The 19743-nt window shown below is 44.9% G+C and overlaps 1 protein-coding gene across 1 annotated transcript in view; it reads left to right on the plus strand.

Moving 5' to 3' along the window:
* Positions 1-404: 404 nt before the first annotated feature.
* Positions 405-19743, plus strand: part of LOC120989052 (large neutral amino acids transporter small subunit 2) — a 53011-nt gene continuing 33672 nt past the window's right edge. The window contains exons 1-2 of the mRNA XM_040416909.1: positions 405-561; positions 4008-4219. Coding sequence (XP_040272843.1) covers positions 4066-4219 — 154 coding nt within the window. The 5' untranslated portion in view covers positions 405-561; positions 4008-4065. The remainder of the gene's footprint in view (positions 562-4007; positions 4220-19743) is intronic.

A 19743-nucleotide genomic window follows, 5' to 3' on the forward strand; every position in this document is an offset into this window, starting at 1 on the left:
AGTAACTGAGAAAAGTGGTCGCTGCTGTTGACTGACCCCATCTGTCCTTTTTGCCACAAGAGCCATTAGGTGGTTACCTCATATGCCAGCAGAGATGCCCTTGATATCAGGGCTTCTTCTGATGGCAATAACAGCTACTGCTCACAGGGCATGCTATTCTGGGGCACTCCAAACCGGAACGTTCAGGATGGGCAGTGAGTGGAGCTGCCAATTAGAGAACTGCCAGGGCTCTCTGCGCATCTGGACGAGAAAGCAGGACATGGTGTTTTCCCAACATCTGGGTGTTTATCCGGATTAATTACCGAGCCAGGGGGCGTGGCCTGCGGAGACTATAAGAGGGCTGACAGCAGCAGCAGCAAGCGACACAGAGCTGAGGACAGCATGGCGCAGAGGGTGCAAGGTGAGAGGAGGAGGCGCCGCCGCTGCTGCTGCTGCTGCTCTATCAGCCTCATACATGACGTGACCCGGCGGCAGCACTCCGGAGCCCGGGCTAGGATGAGCCAGCTCTGACATCTCCCGCCGACATGCTGAGCACACCTTGAGGGCAGCCACCAGGAGCAGGTGAGGACCTGTGCCATAGAGGGGGATGACTGCATGCGATGTGTGGCACTCACTTATACCTTGTGCCAGCCTTTAGAGGGGATTCCCATCTTATAAATTGATGACATCACTTGGGGTCCCCCCCCTCTAAGAATGGGATCTGCAGCCCCTTCACTGTTTTAACTGCACAGTGGTCCCATTCATGTAAATAGGGTCAGCTGCAGTACATGGAAAACGTAAAGGGGGGGGGGGGGGGGCCCAGCTTAATGGGGGCCTCAGAGATCGCATCCCACTGCCGTATCTTCGTGATAAGCCATGACTTTATATGATTGGAAATATGACTAGAAATAATAGCCGGGTCCATGGTGATCATGATGCGCGCTGTCCTTGTCTGGTTACCTATAGATTTGGTGCCGCTCACTTTACCGCTGATCGATCTCGGAGGTATAAAGCTATATATCACAGTTAGATATATGTATTGTCTATGGGTGGAAGGTTCATCAGGTTTGTGATCATCAATGAATCACTCTTGTATATTGGAAAATGTCATTTGCAACCTATTTTGGGTAACTAAATAGCGCATGGAAATAAGATGTACCCTGTTTGTTGCATTTGAATATACCGCCCCCCGGCTTGCTGATGGGGTGTACAATTATAGGACTGACTCTACAAGCACAATTAGACATGCTGCACATGCTAGAGAGGGGACATTGTCAGGAGGTCCTCTCCGGACGTAGAAAGCATTGGAATTTATAGTTCGGCTTATTCCTGCAAACGATTTATTTAATATGGGAGGCCCCTTATTATGATTGGGACAGGGGCATATGTATAGGGCAGTCTCGCCCCTGGTGCTGGAGGCAGATGGCAACCCATAGACCACATTATCACAGTACTGTTACAGACCTTGCATTAGGTCCCAGGGCCTGCAAGTTACTCCTCTGGACTATCCATACTATACTTACACTATAAGGGGCTGTTTGCATGCCGGATTTTGACGCTGTTATAATCCGCCATCAATACCACCGTAGAATCCATCAGTTTCTGGCTTGGCTCCATTGACTGCAAGTGTTGACCCGCTGTGGTCGGCGTTCGCAGCTTTAAACCGCCGGATGTGAACTGCATGAACAGGTCCTAAGAATGATCTCCAAGTTTGTCGTCGTGAGATTTAATAAGGGGATTCCAATAATACAAGTGTAAAGTTTTAAAGAGAACCTGTCACCAGGATTTTGTGTAAAGAGCTGAGGACATGGCTGCTAGATGGCCGCTAGCACATCCGCAATACCCAGTCCCCATAGCTCTGTGTGCTTTTATGTGTAAAAAAACCGATTTGATACATATGCAAATTAACATAAGAGTCATATCTTACTTGTGTGACCAGAGAAGAGTCATATTTCAAGCTCTGACTCATCTCAGGTTAATTTGCATATGTATCAAATCGTTTTTTTACACAATAAAAGCACACAGAGCTATGGGACTGGGTATTGCGGATGTGCTAGCTGCCATCTAGCAACCCATGTCCTCAGCTCTATACACAAAATCCTGGTGACAGGTTCCCTTTAAGAGCCAAGATATAGGCTGAATATTTGAGATAAATGGTGAAATTGGGAGAAGGCGTGTTTTCTCCATACCCCTGGTGATGTGTAACCACGTAGATTACTGAAACATTTCCGTAGCAGCGATTTGGTTCTCATTAGATAGCTGTTATGTCACATAGGTCAGGTTTGTCACTGTTCACCATCAGATTGTCAATGCGCTGGAAAACAATAGTAGTGAGCTGATGGCTTGTGGCACGCAGCAACAGACCAAGAAGTATGCCCCAACGGTGTCCCAGTCACACGGGGTGCACAGCAATGAGGCGTGGTGATAGAGACACGTGAGAACAGCAGAAAGGCCTTGGGCTTTGTGCTTTCATTGTGGAAGAGTTCATCTCTGCATTTCAACGTATCGCTATATCAGGCAGTAGGTCTTGTAGCACTGTATGTAATGTTTTCCAAGCATGCTTTAAGGCTCCATTCACATGTCTGCAAAATGGGTCCGCATCCTTTCCGCAATTTGCGGAATGGGTGCGGACCCATTCATTCTCTATGGGGACGGAATGGATGTGGACAGCACACAGTGTGCTGTCTGCAGCCGCAATTGCGGAGCGCGGGCCCCGATTTTGGGTCCGCAGCTCCGCAAAAAGATAGAGCATGTCCTATTCTTGTCCGCAGCTTGCGGACAAGAATAGGCATTTCTATGGGGTGCCGGGCTGGTGGTGTTGCGGACCCGCAATTTGCGGGTCCGCAACACACCACGGACGTGTGAAATGCAGCCTAAGGCCAAGTGCACACGAACGTATGGCTTTTATAGTTTTTTTGCGGTCTGTTTTTCACGGATCCGTCCGTTTTTGAGTTCCGTTGTGTTTCCGTTTCCTTTCGTTTTTTCGTTCCGTTTTTTCCGTATGGCATATACAGTATACAGTAATTACATAGAAAAAATTGGGCTGGGCACAACATTTCAATAGATGGTTCAGAAAAAAACGGAACGGATACTGAAGACATACGGATGCATTTCCGTATGTGTTCCGTTTTTTTGCGGACCCATTGACTTTAATGGAGCCACGGATCGTGATTTGCGCCAAATATAGGACATGTTCTATCTTTCAACGGAAATACGGAAACTGAATGCATACGGAACACATTCCGTTTTTTTTTGCGGAACCATTGAAATGAATGGTTTCGTATACGGAACCCAAAAAAACGGCCCGTACACCCGCAAAAAAAAACGTTAGTGTGAACTAGGCCTAACAGTAAGGCTGGAGGGATAGGGTTAGGTTGAGAATTTAGCCTGGGGGGTGCGGGTGTCATTTCAGTTTTCACCTCAGGCAGCAGAAAAGCTAGATGCACCCCTGGCCATACACTTTAAGGGGGTATCCCAGCTGTTTGATATTGATGACTTATTCTCTGTATAGGTCCTCAATGTCAGATCGGTGGAGGTCCTACTCCCTGCAACCCACTGATCAGCGTTTTGCCGCAGCCACCAGAACCAATAAAGAAGGCCCTGTCCATTGTGTAGTGGTGTCGCCCGTCTACTGTAAACTTTCAACTGAACGGCACAGTACGCTGACACAACCCATACACAATGGACAGAGCCTTCTGCTTTTCTTTTTTTGGCAGCTGAAATCTCTCTATGGTTGGGGTGTCAGCTGTCAGACCCCCACCAATCTGATATTGACATCCTATCTGAGGATAGATCATCAGTATCAGAAAGCTACAATACCCCTTTAATATCTTTTTTCCACAGGCCAGATTGCGTATATTGAAATCCAACATGCCCAACACTTCTTTTCAAGGCATAGTTTGACACCTCCATGTACATTATAAAAGTCATTCAACCAGGTTGGCTGACTTTCATCTATTAAGTTTGGCCACCAAAAGTTCTAGAGATGTTTTACTGGGTCTGATTCGTGCCCTTTTTCTTCTGCACAGGTCTTGCGGGTGAAGAACTACTCTTTTCTGATATACAATTGTCAATTTGCCAAACAAGATGGCAGAAGGTGCCCGTCTGAGAACTAGTGCTGAGAAGATTCCTGAAGAGCAGGCCCAGGAATCTGCCTCTGGTTCAAGTGCTGGAGGAGGAGGAGGTGGGGTGGCTCTTAAGAAGGAGATCGGGCTAGTAAGTGCCTGTGGCATTATAGTAGGTGAGTGTGATATTTTATTTCACTATGGATTGTGCAGACCTCATTGTTCATTGCTGAAGTCTATGTTCTCAGTTCCGTCAGCAGCCCCATTCAGTACTGACATGACCATGCATGTGCTCCTCTGTATATTGCTGATGGAACCTAATTGTTTGAGATATAAGCAGCTGTACAGCTCCTGCCCCTCCAACAGTGTGACCCTATTAGTTGTCCCGTACTATGAAATTTTCTTGAATGCACTAATGCTCACAGCAAGGGCGTAGGGACTGCAATTTGTCTTGCAGAATGCTCTTACTGTTAGGAGAGGTCATACACTTTTGGGGTCATTCACATGGTAGAGGTTGTAGTAAATGGGACCATTTTACATGGACCGAGGATCGGATCTATTAACGGGACTGAACGTTTCTCATTTCCAATATTTGTTCCGTGTAAATGTCCCACCAGTCACCCGACAAACAAGCAAAACGCTCATTTGTCGGGCGATGGCATCTTTCATGCAGCACCCAAAATCATCATTTATTGGCAGCACATTGCTCGGTGTAAACAATAGAGGATGAATGATCATACAAACGATCATTCGACCTCCTCTCACTTTGCATCCGGCTGTTTTACATGAGCATTGATAGACTTGTATATCATCGATCAGCACTCGTTATTGGCCCGTGTAAGAGGAGCCTAAAGCCCCATTCACACTTAGGCCCCTTTCACATGAGCGTGACGGATTAGGTCCGGATGCGTTCAGTGAAACTCGCACCATTTTGCAAGCAAGTTCAGTCAGTTTTGTCTGCGATTGCATTCAGTTGTTCAGTTTTTTCCACACGAGTGCAATGCGTTTTGAGGTGTTTCACGTGCGTGATAAAAAACTGAAGGTTCACAAACAGTATCTCTTCGCAACCATCAGTGAAAAATGCATTGCACCCGCACTTCCCTCCGGATGCAATGCGTTTTTCGCTGAAGCCCCAATCACTTCTATGGGGCCAGGGCTGTGTGAAAAATGCAGAATATGGAACATGCTGCGATTTTCATGCAACGCAGAACTGATGCGTGAAAAACAACGCTCATGTACACAGACCTATTGAAATGAATGGGTCAGAATTCAGTGCGGGTGCTATGCGTTCACGTCACTCATTGCACCCATGCGGAAAACTCGCTCGTGTGAAAGGGGCCTTACAGTGGAATCCAGACATTTCCTGGAGTTTACCCTTATGGGACTGTATGTGTGAATGCACACATCCGCAATATCTGTCCCGGACTTTACCCAGACCTTTTCTCTCCAGAACCTTAGTGCTCTGGGTTTTGTCCCAGTGAGAGCATGTGTGAAAACTGTAGTAAATGTTCCAGAAATATTCCCTTCTCTAAGGACCTGGAACATTACCTCTAGTGAGAACGCACCCGACAAGGAACATCTCTGGGGTGATAGCTACGTACATGTGTTAAAGGCCAACTTCGGCAAATCTCCAGACCTCATAACCCAGAAATATTCCAGAGTTTAGGTGTGAAAACAGCCGACTCTCCGATTCATGTGAATGGGGCCTGCAGAAATCCATGCCCTTCTTGCCCTTCTTACTATATGTTCACATGGTCGTATTAGCACGCTGAAAATTTTGGCGTGGAATTGGCTTCAAAGTTCCACATGATTTCTGTGCTGTTTTTTTTATTATGCAGTTTTTGGCGCAGATTTTTATGTGGTTTTTGGGCCTCCCATGGATTTCAGTGGACTTATCACTATAGGTCTCCATCGAACACTGGAGGTCATTTACCATAGCTCTACGCCTGTTTTTTTAAAAAGTCGCGACATTTTGTTTTGCGGAGATATGTCAATCATGGCAGATCCATCCGCCAGTCTTGATCTCCCTGCGCTGGCTTGAGATGTGTCTGAAGCCTCTTAACAATCAGACGCATCTCTTCCCTGCCGTGTGCCAGAAACTGAAGTCTATGCCAGCTAGAACTATTGCCACTTTCTGGCAAAAGTTATAGTAAATGCAAAGGCGGTGTGAAGCCACACCCACTTCCCTAAGCCACGCCATTTTTCATTGGCATTCAAAGTGCCAAGAAGCTCAATGTCGCGAATTATTGTGCTCAGATGCTGTGCGCCATGAGGTGCGACTTTTTTATACCACAATTGTGGTATAAAAACATTGATAAATGTCCCCCGCTATGTTGTTTTGTGGCATTTTAGTAATTTCCAACATCCTTGCCACTTGGGTGGGAGGAGGCAGGCTGAGAGAGGGAGCTCCATGGCCTGACTATATGGCTGCCAACATGTGCGCAGTGTAACTGCTCATCTGACGAAAGGATCAGGTCTCTACGTGTTTGCTGTGGTTGCTATGTAATCTCAAAGGCCAAGACAATCATTTTCTTTAACTGTCTGACAACCCCAGAGATTAGAGACAGCATTAGTGAGAAGAGGGAGATGTACGCTTTTGTATTCTTCATTATCCCACTGCTTTGTGGACCTTGTATTGATAAAATGTGTATACAATGGATACGGTGTAACCTGTGGTCCCTGTGCTCCTTTATCGGAAATCAATACAGAAATGTGGATTACCTAAGACATCTACTGTACATATGCCGCATTAACCATTACTGTAATGTCATCTGCAATGTCCTTGTTGAACCCTGACCTACTGGTCTGTCTCTTTATCAGCGGGTGCAGATGGAGAGGGGAAGGAAGTCACGTTCTGCATAACCTGCATTTTAGGAAAAGGCTGACGTTGCCTTCACGAAGGACTGAGCCGGCATGTGGAGCACTTCTGTGATGTGCTTCTGTACATGCAATGGCCTTAAAACTATAACGTAACCTATACAATATGTATAGATCACATTTTAGAGAGATTTCTACTTTCTTGTACAAATCTGAGTAAAGACCACATCTGCATGGAGTTTTGTATGTTCTCCCTGGGTTTTCCTCCCACACCCCAAAGACATACTGGTGGAGATATATCAAGACTGGCGCATCCATTCACCAGTCTTGATCTCCCTACACTGGCATGAAGAAGCGGGGGCATAGCTAAAGCCTCATGGGCCCTGGTGCAAGAGTTCAGCTTGGGCCCCCTTCCCTCAGTGCTTTGTGGCCAGCGGCAAGGAAGCACATTGCCCTTGTGCTGCCTGAGGCAAAAATTAAAAACGGCACATTCCCCCCCCCCCCCCCATGCCAATTTCTTGACCTAACCCTAACTCCTTCCCCTCGCGCCAGACGTGTAACTTAACCAGCATGGACTTTCTATAATACTGGTGTCTTATGCGGCACAAGGGTCTTTGGGCCCCCTCAGGCTCCTTAGCCTGGTATTGACTGCTACCTCTGCACCCCCTATAGCTACGCCCTTGGGCAGAAGCCTATTAACAAATCAAGTGCATCTCTGCCCTGCTGTGCACCAGAAACTGAAGTCTATGCCAGCTACAGGCTGGTGTAGACTTCAGCTATAACTTCCGCCACTTTCTGGTGAATGTTATAGTAAATGTGGCAGCCACGCAAAACTCAACCCACTTCCGTTAAGCCCTACCCTTTTCTCACTACTTCGGACTAGTGTCGAGAAGCCTAAAAAGTCGCAAATGATGGCACATATATGGTGTGCGCCATAATGTGACTTTTTATTATTATTTTTTTACACCACAATAGTGGCCTAATTAGCTTAAATGTCCCTCGCTGATGGGGACCTTTGATTGTGCGCTCCATTGGGTACAGCGTGATCTCTGTAAAGTGCTGCGGAATATGTCAGCGCTATATAAGGCCTCTTTCACACCACCGTATGGCTATTTCAGTGTTTTGCGGTCCGTTTTTCACGGATCCGTTCCTTTTTTTGCTTCCGTTGTGTTTCCGTTCCGTTTTTCCGTATGGCATATACAGTATACAGTAATTACATAGAAAAAATTGTGCTGGGCATAACATTTTTCAATAGATGGTTCCGCAAAAACGGAACGAATACAGAAGACATACGGATGCATTTCCGTATGTGTTCCGTTTTTTTTTTGCGGACCCATTGACTTGAATGGAGCCACGGAACGTGATTTGCAGGCAATAATAGGACATGTTCTATCGTTCAACAAAACGGAAATACGGAAACGGAATGCATACGGAGTACATTCCGTTTTCTTTTTGCGGAGCCATTGAAATGAATGCTTCCGTATACGGAACGCAAAAAACTGCACGCAAAACGAAAAAAAAAAAACGGTAGTGTGAAAGAGGCCTAAATGCGTAAGATAATAATAAATTGGCCCAAAGTAAAATGCTGGCAGATATCATTGGCTTGTAGTAGCGGATAGTCTCATGAATATGTAGTTACACCGCTCATAAAATGGCTGACAGAACATGATGCCGACCTTTATTCAGCAGCGCGCACCTGTAGTTTTCTTCCCTTTGTCTGTCAGTGGTGTTTTCCATTGACCCATCCTGTGACACACGTCTGCCGCTCCGTCAGATCCAGCGGCCTGCCATGTCCTGGGGCAGCAGTGTGTAAGGACTAATGTCTGTTACAGAAAGCCGAACACAACATTACCCTGTGCATTGAATTATTTTGATAGTCCTTTTTCATCCCTGTTTAACTATTGACTTGCCATAATAATCCAACGTGTTGACTCATAAAGGTAGAATTCTCTGAAACGGTACTTATATAACGGAATTGCATAAATGGCAACTAAACCATAAATATATGCCATTGCTTTCTACAGTCGTGCCAACCGCGTGATTACAATGTGATGTGGCATTGTATGTGCTATATAAATAATAGGAAATCATTATTGTATTCTATAGAATTACACAGGGCTTCACTGCAGCGCGGGGACCCTTGTTTGCTTTTCCTCCCCCGCTCGTTCACCTTTGTTCTGCAGTATCTCAGCACCACAGCTACTTCTATTATCTCCTCCTTCCCCCTGCTCTGCATTCCCTCGTTCCCATCCCCTATATCTCCCATAGTATCACTCGGCCCTACTCTCCTCTTTTTACTCTGAATAATAGATGAGTGGGTGATGTGATGGCTATTTTTAGAGACCCGTGACGTCGGCAGATGTAATTCTCTATACGGCACTGACGGTGACAGAGACTAAATGGTGTCCTATGCGACACCGCTCCAGTAATGATCTGCATGTAGATATTGCTGCAGCATGTAATCTCCATTCAAGACAGGCCTGTTATTTGTAAGCTATATTCATTTACCTTGACCAGTACCAGTGCATTCATTTTTCAGGTACGAAAATATTAGACATTATTAAAAGGCATTGCCTCCTAACAGAAAACCATAGTTATTTAGTTATACTGGTTCATCTAGTCCAACCTATAAACCTATTATGTTAATCCCTCATTCCTTAAAGGGTTTCTACCATCAGAATTTCTGTTATGTAGCTGACTGACATTGGCGATGCGCTAATGTCAGCAGTACATACCGTAACTGTTTTTGACATCTCTCCCTGCAGCCGTTCTGCTAAAATACGCACTTTTACAATATGCTAATGAGCCTCTGTGTGCTATGTGGGTGTAGATTCGGCAACTAGAGGCTCGAAAAACTAACCATGTATCCCGCCCAGGTCCTCCGTTCTGCCCGCTCCTCTTGATTGATGTCTAAGTTCCATGCATCGTTGAGGAAATCCCGCGCCTGCGCCGTCCACCTCTGTATTCGGCGCAGTGAGTGAAGGCCGCGCTCCTGGTGCCGGCTTCCTCACTGTGCCTGCGCCGACTACGTCACAGTGAGGAAGCCGGCACCAGGAGCGCGGCCTTCACTCACTGCGCCGAATACAGAGGTGGACGGCGCAGGCGCGGGATTTCCTCAACGATGCATGGAACTTAGACATCAATCAAGAGGAGCGGGCAGAACGGAGGACCTGGGCGGGATACATGGTTAGTTTTTCGAGCCCCTAGTTGCCGAATCTACACCCAAAATCTTTAGGTTCAGCCAACATTATTCTCATATATGACCCATCTTAAGTTACAGCTGTTTCTAAGAGGATGTGACTGTAACTAATATGCCCTTACCATTTTCTGGCCTAAACAATCATTCCATAGTCATACACTGCCACTGGAAAAAAATATGAAGGCTGGTGACATTGAAGAGTTGACATAGTGAGATGTCTCCGGTGAGATTTCCAAGGGCATATTCCAATGTCCTAGAAAAAACACGCAGTAATTGTAAGGTGCTGATATGTCACACAAAGGAAAGATCCAGCCTTGTATGTGTTTTGATTTTTGCAGTCACTTAGTTCCTTGGAATACAGATGCAAGTCACATTAACAGGACCACATACAAGTATACAGTTTATAAAAAGAGCTGCAAACATGGATGGAGGTCTTCAGACCTGGAATCTGAGATGTTTGGAGTAGCACATTCCAGAGAAAAGTCTTGGAGATGGAATGAGAGATTAGGATTATAGAGAAAGTAAATTTCCTTTAAAATGGACAATCTGGGACACTGGTGGCATATCACTAGGATATGCCATAAATTTCAAATAGGTGCAGGTCCCACCTCTGGGACTTGCTCCTATTTCCAGAACAGGACCCCAAAGTGATGAGAAAGAAAAGCATGTACGGCCACCCTACATTCCTCACTGTAGCGAGAGCTTGCTCAGATGTTTTTGGAGGTTGCTTTCCATTCACTGCTATGTACTTCTTAAACTAGTCAATCAAGCTCACTCTGCTATTATCAAACGTACTATGGCAGTGAATGGAGAAGATGCTGTGCATGCATGGTCTGCTCTTCTTTCACTTGGGGGTCCTTTTCTGAATATAGGCACAAGTACCACATGTGGGACCTGCATCTATCTAACTTTTTAGGCATATAATAGCAACATGCCATATAGAGTTCTCACGATAACAGAATTGTGAGTTCAGTTTCGATACCGAGAAAAATATTGCGATACTTTATACCAATTTGATACCTAGTAAATAAACTAAAAACAAAAATATAAGTCCCTAACACCACCACAGCCTCCTAAATCTGACTCTTTTTCTGTCTCTCACCCCAGCAACCTCATTGATCCTGCAGTCTCCCCCTGCCCTCACCCCCTCAGCTTCCTTGATCCTGCTCCCTTACCCAGCTCTCACCCCTGCAGCCCCCTTGATCCCTTTGCTCTACCCCGCAGACTTCTCAACTTGTGCGCTTTTCCCCTGACTCCACTAGGCATACATGTAGCCATGTGCACACACACACCATAGTGAAGATCCATAAGACATACACAAACACACCCATGACAAACACCATAGTGAAGCTCCATGACACTCACACAATGGTGAAGATAATTAAAACCATACATATACCACAGTGAAGTATCATCACATACAGCAGCTCACCAGAATGTGAATGGTCCCAAACAGGACTCGCCTAGCAACAATTACCAGCTGCATGTCAGAGCCTCACCACCACCCTCCTGTGCTGAAAGCAGTCCCCTTTGTTGTCCTTTGTCCCTGGGCCTTAGCCCCATACGAACATCCCTGCTCCCATCTCCGAGTGCAGCTAGGAGCAAGAGAGGAGGCACTGTAGACAGGACAGCTCCATCCTCCCAGCACTCTTACCCTTGCTGCCTTCTCTGCTGCTGCGCTCTCCCCTTGCTTCATTGATGCATGCGGCCACTGATGAGAACATGGCATGTGCTGGGTAATACGCGCCATGTTCTCTAATGGGAACTTCTATTAAGCTTTACAGTAGTGCAGCTTGGTATCGAAAAATGCATCTTGGTATGGAACTGAACAGGGCATCAAAGTATCGATACTTTGATACACTGTGCACCCCTAATGCCATAAATGGCCCAGAAGGGACAGCCCTTTAAGGCCCCTTTACAGTAGTTGACTGTGCAGACACAGTTTGATCCTGATAATTGCCTGATTGTGAGCTGCAATCACATTTGCTGTAAGGTGAGGAGCGATCGCTTCTGCAGTTGGTTGGCCCCATATCGATTCTTTGTTTCTGGGAAGCAGATCTGTTTACACAGGACAATTTGCAGTCAAGAAACAATGAGTTGTCCGCATTAATGATGTTTTCATCCAGTGAACGAGCATTTGCTCATTCATCGGGTGATTGGCTGCACTTTTAAACAGGACAGTTATCTGGAACTAGTTACATAGTTAATACGATTGAAAAAAGACACCAAGTCCATGTTCAACCAAGGGAAAGGTGGGGATGTGAATTTTAGGAACGCTCCTTCCCAATAATTGCCTGATCGTTGACCCATGTAAAGGGCCTATAGATCATTAGCAGAACAGAGAGCATAGTTAGGGTGATGGGCAGAGATGTGGAAGGAGATATAGGGTGCTGCAGCACCGCGGAGACCGTTGAGTGAAGTTTTAATTATATTCTGCATGGGCAACCAGTACAGAGACTGGCACATGGTGGAGGCAGTGGAGTAGCAGTTGGATAAAATGATGAGCTGCATTTAGGATACACTGGAGTGGAGGGAGGACTGATTTATATTGTGTTACTGAAAAACACTGAGTTTTTGATGTTTCCACCATAAAATAAGGGCAGATTCTGTAGATGTTTAGTTGCAGATGGCATGTGAGGGTGAGCGATCCTATATCAAGAGTGAAGGAAATATCAGCCTCAAATAGAACACTAAGACAGAGGGCATGCTGCATAGGAGTTATGGTAGTGCCACAAACAGAAGAAATATCAATCAGGTTTCGGTAGGATCATTTGACAGATTCAGTTTCCGATAGAGAACATGATAGAGACGGACTACCCTTGTGTTTTGTAGTAATGCAGAGGAGATGTCATGGGTGTTAATTGGGTGCTCTCAGCAGAGAGACGGTACTGAAAGACTTATCTGCTGATAGTTTGTCCAGTAGGGGCTGTGTAGAGAGAGAAGACCTAGGACTGAACCCTGAGGAACCCCAACAGCAAGGGGAAGAGGCAGAGACTAGATTACACCCAAAGTAGACAAGATCTAATGTCGTTTTTGGGTTCCTTTATTGCATAGATTGAATTGTATGCTAATTTAGAAATCACATTCCAAATACTAGGATTTGTTTTCTGCTTATAACGAGAAATATTCCTTAGTCAGTGTTTGGACTTTGGTGAACTGCCTTAATAACTCCAAGGTATGAAGTCCATTATAGAGTACATGATCACCTGGCAGATGTAGGTGTCACATTCTTAAAGGATTCAAGTAGGATTATACTTTAGTGATAGAAAAGAACAAAGGTTAACAAAAAGCGATATCAAGCAAATTTAAAGTACAACATTTTAATGCTAAGGGCAAAGTCACCAGTTGTAAATTCTTAACCGTATCAGTGCTGAATAGGCCTAATCGCTGCACGTCTGTGTCTAATATGAGAAATAGACACGTAATTTTTGTACTCAGGTAGTGGACCATCACTTAGAGCGCCCCAGTTAGACTACTGTGACAAATAACTGCAGGTGACATGTCATATGACCGTGTAGCCTTAAAAGGAGTTGTCCAGGATTTTGATATTGATGGCCTATCCTCAGAAACTGCACAACTCAATCCATGGCGTAGTGGATGTTGCTGGTAAGTGCAGTGCTGCTCCCATTGAAGTGAATGGGAGCAACGATGCAGCTACTAGCTCTATCCACAGCGCAGTAGACTGAACTGTGTAGTACTGGCGCCTGCTTCCAGTGCTGATCAGCGGGGGTGCCGGGTGTTGGACTGTTGCAGATCTGCTATTGATGGCCTCTCCTGAGGATAGGCCATCAAGATCAAATCATGGACAACCCCCTTTTGACCAAACAATGAGTCAATGGTTATATTTCTCAACACCCCTATATGTGGGTTTTTCTCAGCCGAGCATGCATGTTTAACCAAGGATAGAAGGGATAGGCTGCCACCAGACATCTAGAGGGATAAAATATTGGGAGTGTTGAAATCCAAAATTCACTATTTCCTGATGTTGGGGGAGGCTGTTGGGCTTATGTTTGCTGATCCAGAAGAAATCAGCATGTTCGTCTGATATTTCTCTAACATGGTCAGTCAGTTTAAGGCTACTTTCACACTAGCGGCAAGGAACTCTGTGCTGCTGCTAGTGCACGCGTGCCCCTAGACTACCGCTCTGGCCCTATTGACTATAATGGGGGCGGGCCGGAGTTTCACCGGAACAGCCTGCCGGAGTTCCTTGCCGCTAGTGTGAAACTAGCCTAAACCGAAAAATGTAGAATATTTTAGACTAGGTGAGCACACAGATTTTGGGGGGAAGTCATGAAGCCCTGCACTACAGAATACTAGCTTCAAAAAGTCATAGTAACATAGTTTGTAGCATAGTTACAAAATATAACTTTTTTTTTAAACTTTTTTTTTTTACTTTTTTACCATTTGATAAATTTGGTGTAAATTACATCAAGGCAGAAAAAACATTTCCCTTATGATAAATCTCCCCCTATGTCTCCCAATAAGAGTAATATAAAAATAATCTATTTATATAGCTGCAGTATATTCTTTACAATTTAGGTGATACTTGTACAGAGAAAATTAGACATTACATGGTAACAAACAGGAGCTTACAATTTACAAGCACATAAGGGTGACACAGCAGGTAAAATATTAATCTAGTTTAGGGTACTTTCACACTTGCGTTTTTTCTTTTCCGGCACTGAGTTCCGTCATAGGGGCTCAATACCGGAAAAGAACTGATCAGTTTTATCCCCATGCATTCTGAATGGAGAGAAATCCGCTCAGGATGTCTTCAGTTCAGTCACTGAACGGCGTTTTGGATGGAGGAAATACCACAGCATGCTGCGGTACCATCTCCGTCCAAAATTCCGGATCAGTTGCCGAATCCGGCATTAGTTTACATTGAAATGTATTAGTGCCGGATCTGGCATTAAATACCGCAATGCCGGATCCGTCCTTCGCATGCGCAGACCGGTAAAAATGTGTAAAAAATATATAACTGATCCATTTCTCCGGATGACATATGGAGAGACGGATCCGATCTTGCAATGCATTTGTAAGACTGATCCGGATCAGTCTACAAATGCTGTCTGTTTGCATGCAGATTGCCGGATCCGGCAGGCAGTTCCGGCGATGGAACTGCTTGCCGGATCACTCTGCCGCAAGTGTGAAATAGCCTCAGTATGTATATGTATAAGAAAAAGAACTATATTTTTAAAGAGGACCTGTCATCGTGAAATGCAGTGCTGTCTGCAGGCAGCATATTGGAGAGCAGGAGGAGCTGAGCAGATTGATATCAAGTTTTATGGTGAGGGATTCAGTAAAATCTGTAATTTACACATTTACTGTATATCTCTACTCGTATTGAGCACTTTTGGCTAGTATAACTGATAGCATTCTGTAAGGCCTCTGCACACGAAAGTATTTTGGATCCTAGTCCAATAAAATGTTTTGGGGATCACGCACTGACCCATTCATTTTTGTGGATCTGCTAATAAAATGGACAGCACACAGATGTGATCCGTGTGCTGTCTGCATCCTTGTCTGTTCCAAAATTGTAGAACATGCCCTATTTTCTGTATTGCGGACAAGAATAGTAATTTCTAGTAAAGGGAGTGAGAAAAATGCAGATTGCATATGGAAGGTGTTCGTGTGTTGCGGATCTGTGGTTTGCAGACCGCAAACGGTTGTGTGCATGAGGCCTTAGTGTGTATACAGAGATAGCTGTCAGTCAGATGTACAGCAGGGGTATTTGGGATAGGGGATAACTATTAGATCAGTGAGAGTCCTGGGAACCTGTAACCCACAGACCCCCCTGAAAGGAGTATAGCGCCATGCACATTGATCTCTGTGGCAGTTCCTGAAATAGCCACTTTAAATGAAGCTGCAGCGCACATGCTTGACCTGCTGCTCCATCTGGCCCCTCACCTGGGACTGGGTCCCCATTGATGTGATCCGTGAAGGTCTAGCAATAGGACCATGAACGATCTAATAGTTGTCCCCTATCATGTGGACAGGGGATACCTTTCTACAACTGGAATACCCTTTTAAATGCATCAATGCAACAAGTTTTACTTTTTTCCATAAAAATATATCTCATTAAGATGGGGAGATCGCCCAGCAGCGGGTGTCATAGATGTCAAGAAGAGGGTGCTGATTTCTGGCATTTGATGTGGGGATGCAGACATCTACAGGTTTTCTGGGGTAAAGTTGTTGAAATACTCTCCACAATGGTACCTGTCTCGATAGGGGTTTGCCCAAAGATATGCATCCTAGGGATAATAGAGGAGGAGCAGTGGTCACATTATCAGAGAGTATTTCTGGGGGAGGCTCTATTCCTGGCTAGGAAAGCGGTAGCGTTGAGGTGGATGGCGGAAAGACCCCCTACAGTGGGCCAGTGGAAGACCTTGATGAATCATGCTATGTCAATGGAAAGAGTGGTGTACATTCATAGAAAATGCCCAGGGAAATTTCAGAAAGTGTGGGGGGAGTGGTGCTCTTCTATTCACTCCTTGCAAACTACGCATTTGCACTCTGTGTCAGAAGATCCCACTGCGATGAGTGTCTGAGGGCTAGTATGAAGGTTTATGATGCCTCTTGTCGAAGGGCTGTGGAATAATGTGAATATGACCCAATGCACAGTGTATTTTATTTTATTTTGTCTGCTGTGGAGCTGGCGGCTCCCCTGCGTGGGTTGTCACTGCTCCAGAATGTGATGCACCATGCTGTTGTTAAACTTCAATAAAACGAGTTTAAAAAAAAAATATATATCTCATTCTGCTCGGCTCCTCCTGCTGTAAAAATTGCCGTTTACAGATTCCACTGTACTTTGGAGTGATAGGTCTTCTCCAATTACTGATTATGTGGCTATGGACATTTGGGGGGTCATTTATCAAACTGGTGTAAAGTAAAACTAGCTTAGTTGCCCATAGCGACCAATCAGATTTCACTTTTCATTTTTGACAGCTCCTTTGGAAAATGAAAGGTGGAATCTGATTGTTTGTTTGCTATGGGCAACTAAGCCAGTTTTACTTTACATCAGTTTGATAAATGACCCCCTACATTTCCAATGGTGGTTACCTCTAATTTTGATTTGTATCAGTCACAAAGTAATGGGTGTGCGGCCTGGCAGAGCATCAGCCGAATGTTGCCAAAGGAGAGTTGTCTAGAAGGGCAAGTATTGGGCCAGTGTTTGGGAACAAATGGTCATTGTTCTATAATCGACCTGTGTAAAGGTGCCACCCTTAGCTTGTCGAGTGATCACATCTTTCATGTGGTACCAAGAATCTCCTTTTGTCAACCACCAGTATACAAAACAAATGGGGGACAAACAATCGTAATAAGAGCCGTGGTCTTGTACATGTGACCAGGGCTGTGGAGTCGGAGTCGAGGAGTCGGAGGCAATTTTGGGTACCTGGAGTCGGAGTCCGCAAAAAATTAACCGACTCCTACTAGATTTAAATTGGAATAAAATAAAAAAAAGCAAGTTTAAATGTCCCAATTCACAAAGTTATAATTAATTACCGTATTTTTCGCCCTATAAGACGCACCTGCCCATAAGACGCACCTAGGTTTTTGAGGAGGAAAATAAGAAAAAAAATATTTTGAACCAAAAGGTGTGCTTTTGGTGGGTTTTGAACTAATGGTGGTCTGTGGGTGGCACTGTTATGGGGGATCATTGTGGGGGCATCTGTGGATGACACTTATATAGCATCTTATCTTATGTGTCATCCACAGATCCCCCCCCCCCCCCCATAACAGTGTCCTTGTGTAGTGAAAGGGGGGTGGCATTTGTTTCTGTAATGGCAGCGGGGCCCAGTGCCTGCTTCATTCATAAAGTGGGTGGAGCAGGCGCGTGCCGTAGTGAGCCACGCTGCGAGCGCCCACCCGGCCTCCTGACTGCCAAGAAGTTAGTAGTAAGTAGTACAGCGCTAGATTTAATATGATTGGAATACTTTTAACAATACCCTCAAGTTAGATATGATTACCGTATACTACAGTGAGCGGGGCCCGGTGTAGTAGAATACAGAGACTGCACTGGGCCCCGCTGCCATTACAGAAACAGATGCCGGCCCTCAGCCCCTCCTCCCTCTCAGCCTATTCACCGGACGGTCGCAGCATTCGCCCCATAAGACGCACTGCTATTTTTCCCCCACTTTTGCGAAAAATCCGGTACTTCTCTACTGTAAGAATAAAGGCCAATGCATGCAGTGCGTCACGTTACCGCAAAACAAACACGTTAAGTGACCATGAAGAAGCATGCTTTTCATATGCTTCACTATATGGCACGCAACGCACAATTAAGGAGCGGCAATACTTATACTTTCCATTGAGTTGTGTTCCGCTGTTACAGGGAACGCAACGCCCAATGGTTAACCTAGCCTCTCACTGATAACTTATTAAGTAAATGTGTTTTTTGCAGGACTAGAGACACTTGTATAACTGAAGGGAATGGATAGTCAATAGCTCAAGACTGAAGCTGTAAACCATTTGAAAAACTCCTGTCATTCAGCCAAGGCTATAAAAACTTGTAAACTCAGATTGTTAGCTTAAACTTTAAACATGACTATGGGATTCTACTAGGGAAATCAGGTTTTACAATAAATGGCCCTTCCTGGATCCCCCCACTGCCCTATCTTCAGCAGAAGATCAGCACACAAAGGAGAAAGCAGCTTCCTAGCCAGTAGTTCTGTGGTAATGACATGTATGTTGCCTTTCTTTCCTTCAAGGAATGTATAAAATACATTTGCATATTAAATACAGAGGAGTCGGGGAGTCGGAAGTACCAAAAACGGAGGAGTCGGACCATTTATCTACCGACTCCACAGCCCTGCATGTGACAACTGGGGCCAGTGATTGGCTGCAGCGGTCATAAGACCTTATCTCTTCCAGTCCAGCTGGGACCTAAGATGACTGGATGTGAGCTACAGCATTAGAACTTGCAATTCAACTTATGTTTTTTATTCTGCGGACATACTTTCCTGCTGCTGTCTACTTTTGCTGTGATTTGGGTTCAGCAATATAAGAGTTACCTTTCGTCTTGCAGGCTAGTGAATTTTATTAAACTGTTATCAGTTCTGATTTCTGCCGCTGATAGCCATGTTATTGCATTTCATTCTCTGAGGGGAGATTGAACAGGCAATGTACCTTCAGCCGTCTGTAAAATGTATTATTGCCATTCATTCCTGATGGTAGAATTATTACCAAATGTTACATTAAGTGGTTCATGTATAATTTCTACACAAGATGCCTTAAGGGATTGTTCCATCACAGCCAATGACTTTAATATAAGAGCCACCTGGTGATCACCTGATTTTGCCAAGAGAAGTTACTATCAGCTGCTCATTTCCCCAGCAGCGGCCACTACAGGTTAAAATGTAGTATTACACCCTGGCATTCTAAATGCATGGTTGTCCATATGATTCAGCATAGTACTTCTTGATAGAGGCTCTCCGTTCTTAACTGATATATAGGAAGGGACTGTGTACGCTTGGTAATTCTAAGCATTTGTAGCGTATTTCAGATTTGTGGCTATATTTTAATACTGTCGCATTAATTGACATAAGACAATTGTAGCATATAACAGTATTTCCCTGACATGTTATGTCCATATCAACGCTCACTTTTTATGGTGGAGTACAGCTTTACTAACCGTAACGAGAACGTCAGCGTTTAGCCTCTCGCCGGCTTGGAAAGTATTGT

Source organism: Bufo bufo, chromosome 2 (genome assembly GCF_905171765.1).
Source record: "Bufo bufo chromosome 2, aBufBuf1.1, whole genome shotgun sequence".
In the NCBI taxonomy this organism is placed as follows: domain Eukaryota; kingdom Metazoa; phylum Chordata; class Amphibia; order Anura; family Bufonidae; genus Bufo; species Bufo bufo.